The 3,099-nt window shown below is 48.4% G+C and overlaps 1 protein-coding gene across 1 annotated transcript; it reads right to left on the bottom strand.

The window, feature by feature from the left end:
- Positions 1–230: 230 nt before the first annotated feature.
- On the bottom strand, positions 231–1,884 carry LOC120951593 (uncharacterized). The gene is made up of 2 exons (XM_040370389.2): positions 1,408–1,884; positions 231–1,339 (listed from the first exon to the last, which is right to left on the bottom strand). Exons 1-2 carry the CDS (start codon positions 1,789–1,791, stop codon positions 1,187–1,189), a joined length of 537 nt encoding a protein of 178 aa, XP_040226323.2. The 5' UTR covers positions 1,792–1,884; the 3' UTR covers positions 231–1,186.
- Positions 1,885–3,099: the final 1,215 nt, after the last annotated feature.

Here is a 3,099-nt window from a genome sequence, read left to right as displayed (position 1 = left end):
AAAGGAACAATCGCAGAGGAAGAGCAGGGCAATATAAGTAACATTTCGGCATACTTTTCAACGTCCCCGGAAACTGGTTCTTTTACAGAGGGGGAAAGTGAACGAGTAAGCCCATTGGCTTACTTTGAAGGCAACAGCTACTGCGAAGGGGATTTCCTTACTCTGTTTCTGTTTTGTGTCAAGTAACAAAGCTCATTCCTTGCCGGTTAATAGCCGCAGCAAGGCCACAGGACGTCATTTTTGTGGTCGGCTTTACACTGCCGGCTTTACCGGTGATTAAATGATATGGACTTATAATGTACTATTCCGTGTTGCATGGATACCCGTTACTGATAATGTTGACACCGGACACACCTGATACGATATCCTCCATGATCGTTTACAAGGAACTAAGCACGTTTGCCTGCCAAAACTCGGATCAAAACACCTCGGACAAACACCGCATCAAAGTTAAGCCTTCCGGGTGGTGCAGCCGGAGCTGCTGCTGCTGCTGCGAACACGATCGCCACAAACATTTTGGGGTTTTATCGCACGGCTCCACCGTGTTGTGGTGCCTTTATCACACCAACTTAGAGGTTTCATATCATGCTCTAATATTCTGTGCCGTGCACGTGTTCTGGGAGGCGGAGGGTCAAAGTTGGCGCACTTGCAAACATAAATACTGGACCCGTTGGCGTATGGTGCCCTTTTATCGCTCCACCGGTGCAGTATTTACGTGGCGATTGATAAACCGCGCCACCCGGACGGTCGGATTGACGTAGCAGCCCTGCGGGAGGGATCGTAGGTCATGCGCCAAGCAAATGCATCATCCGGCCCGTTACAGCTATCGCCCTGCGGTGGTGGTGTAATAACGATGCTACATCCCCAATTGCACACACACGCACTGGTGACTAATTACGGGCGACATTAATCAATTGGGAAAGGGAAGGGAAAGCTGAGTGCATTTACAAGTAGCCTGGACCAGTGCGGATGATACACTAATCAAAAACGATGTAATTTATGCGCACGTAAACATTCGGTGCAATTGTTTTCTCTCATCACAACATACAAAAGCACAGGCCGTTTTGTCGCGTTGCAGCTATTAGGAACGTTGAAGCATAATGGCGCAACGCAACGGTTTCTGCGTTTATTGAGTAATTCCAAAGGGAAAGTTTGAATTCAACTACAACCGTATCGCACCGGCACACTAATCGTTCGTCGGCTGTACGCGGTACGTCTCAATCGCCTCCAAACTGGGCGCAAAGTTCTCCAGGTGAAGCTTCCGGTGATGGGTCCAATCCAGGCGCACCTGCCTCCAGTGGACTTTATGGTACGCCAGCAGCTTATTGCGATCGTTCAGCTAAAAACGCGCAACATTTACGACGACATAAGGACAAGGCACAAACATTGAGCGCGCGGCATACTTACAATTTCCTGGGGCAACGGTGCTTCCATGCGCTGGAACGGTACCACGACCGGGTACGGCGTCATGTTCGATCGCGGCAAGGAACTCTCCAAGTTCGGCCGCATGGTAGTGGACGTACGGAACGGTCTGGCAGCGGCACCGTTCATGCCGAGCAGCGGACCGCGGGTGGGCGCACGTTCACTCCTCCCATCCCGAAACCAGCTCCGAAGCAGATAGTAGTGCGATTGGTTCCATTCCATCGCCTCGAAGGTGATGTTTCGCCCGAAGAGAGCAAACGCTGCACGCTGTTGCGCGCCGTCCTGCGCTGACTCTATCCCTAACCGTGCCAGAAGCGGCTCGAAGTCGGATGGCAGCTGGTATGGTTTGTGTTTCTTGAGTGGAGGCATGATGGAAGTACGATAATGCAAGTTGAACTGAAAACGCAACACTTTGCACAAGCGGCGGTAAGATTTAACATGCGCAGCGCGAAATCCAACGTAAAATGGCGAAGGTTACTGCAACGAAAATGTTCGCTTGACACCCGGCGAGTGTTTTTGACGTACAAATCGCTGCATCTCGCTCTTTTTCTTCATCCGGTTATGACGGTGGGTTCAGCACTGGGAAGTTTTGAGTTGCGCAGTTTCCAATTGGAAAATTGATTTAAAACCATGAATTTGATACTAAAGCTTGTAATAATGTATATTTTGTGCATTTTCTGTGGTTTTTACTGTTAGCAGAAGGATAAGATAGGCATTTGACCAAATTAATTACTGATCCGTTTTGCAGAAACTATTATCAACATTGAACCCAGTGGTGTAAATCGGAAATAACTCTGTTGATTTTACACTTGTTCAAAATAACCGTTAGCAAGAAGTCGTGGATGTAAAAAAATCATAAATATCTGTTGATTTCTGCGCTACTGTTTGAATTTGAATACATTTTCATGTCACCTAAAACCATTAGTTTATCTTTAGCTTGGTATAAAATATTGTTTTTCCGTTTCCCAACTCCAAACAAACTCTAATTTTTCCACTCAGCTCCCAACATCATCTCACCTACCTGTTCGTAGAATAGCCGTTTAATATGCAACATCCGCTCTACCGGCGGCGGCCTCACCACCAAAGTCCCAACGCAACTGGCATCGGCCCACTTGACACGGGGAAAATAGAATCATTACCGCAAATTCGATTCGGAAAATACAACCCTACGCTTATTTTCTTTTCAATTCCATTGTCAGCATGTCATTAGCAGGGTTGCTACTGCGACTACTGCTACTACTTCTACTACTGCCCGCAACTGCCAATCGGACGTATGCCGCGCCTCCCTCAAACCCGACAAACCGAACGCAAAAAGGTATTCCCCGGTGGGGAGAGTGCCCTTTGGCGAGGCGCCAGGTATATAGGCGCTGGAAGACAAATCGCGTCCAAAATCACTGCTGAACGGGGTATCGCCATTTGGGGAGCGGCTCAGGGGAAACTAGAAAGCAACCGTATGTATGAAAACTTGCCAGCAATAAATCAATATAAACGAGCCATTTTTCACTCCCCAAGTATGCCACCTTCTCCCTTCTGCCACCCTTTCGGACAAAATCCGTCAACATTGCCGGGTTTTGGGTGTTCCAGAAGTCGCGGTCGCGTCGCGTTTGGGCTGGAGCTGTTTTTTTCCACTTCCAAAGGAACTACTCAGGAGTTTGTTGACGACGCGTGCGTGCGTGT

This window comes from Anopheles coluzzii, chromosome 2 (genome assembly GCF_943734685.1).
Source record: "Anopheles coluzzii chromosome 2, AcolN3, whole genome shotgun sequence".
Taxonomy (NCBI): Eukaryota; Metazoa; Arthropoda; class Insecta; order Diptera; family Culicidae; genus Anopheles; species Anopheles coluzzii.
The sequence above is the reverse complement of the archived record's forward strand: the minus strand, read 5'-3'. Positions and strand labels throughout refer to the sequence as shown.

What these genes read in the sequence shown, in the direction of transcription:
- LOC120951593 (XM_040370389.2), bottom strand. Translation starts at nt 1,791, where the DNA reads ATGCCTCCACTCAAGAAACACAAACCATACCAGCTGCCATCCGACTTC. An exon ending in CACCGTTGCCCCAGGAAATT is followed by an intron (nt 1,340 to 1,407) that starts GTAAGTATGCCG and finishes GCGCGTTTTTAG; the next exon opens with CTGAACGATCGCAATAAGCT.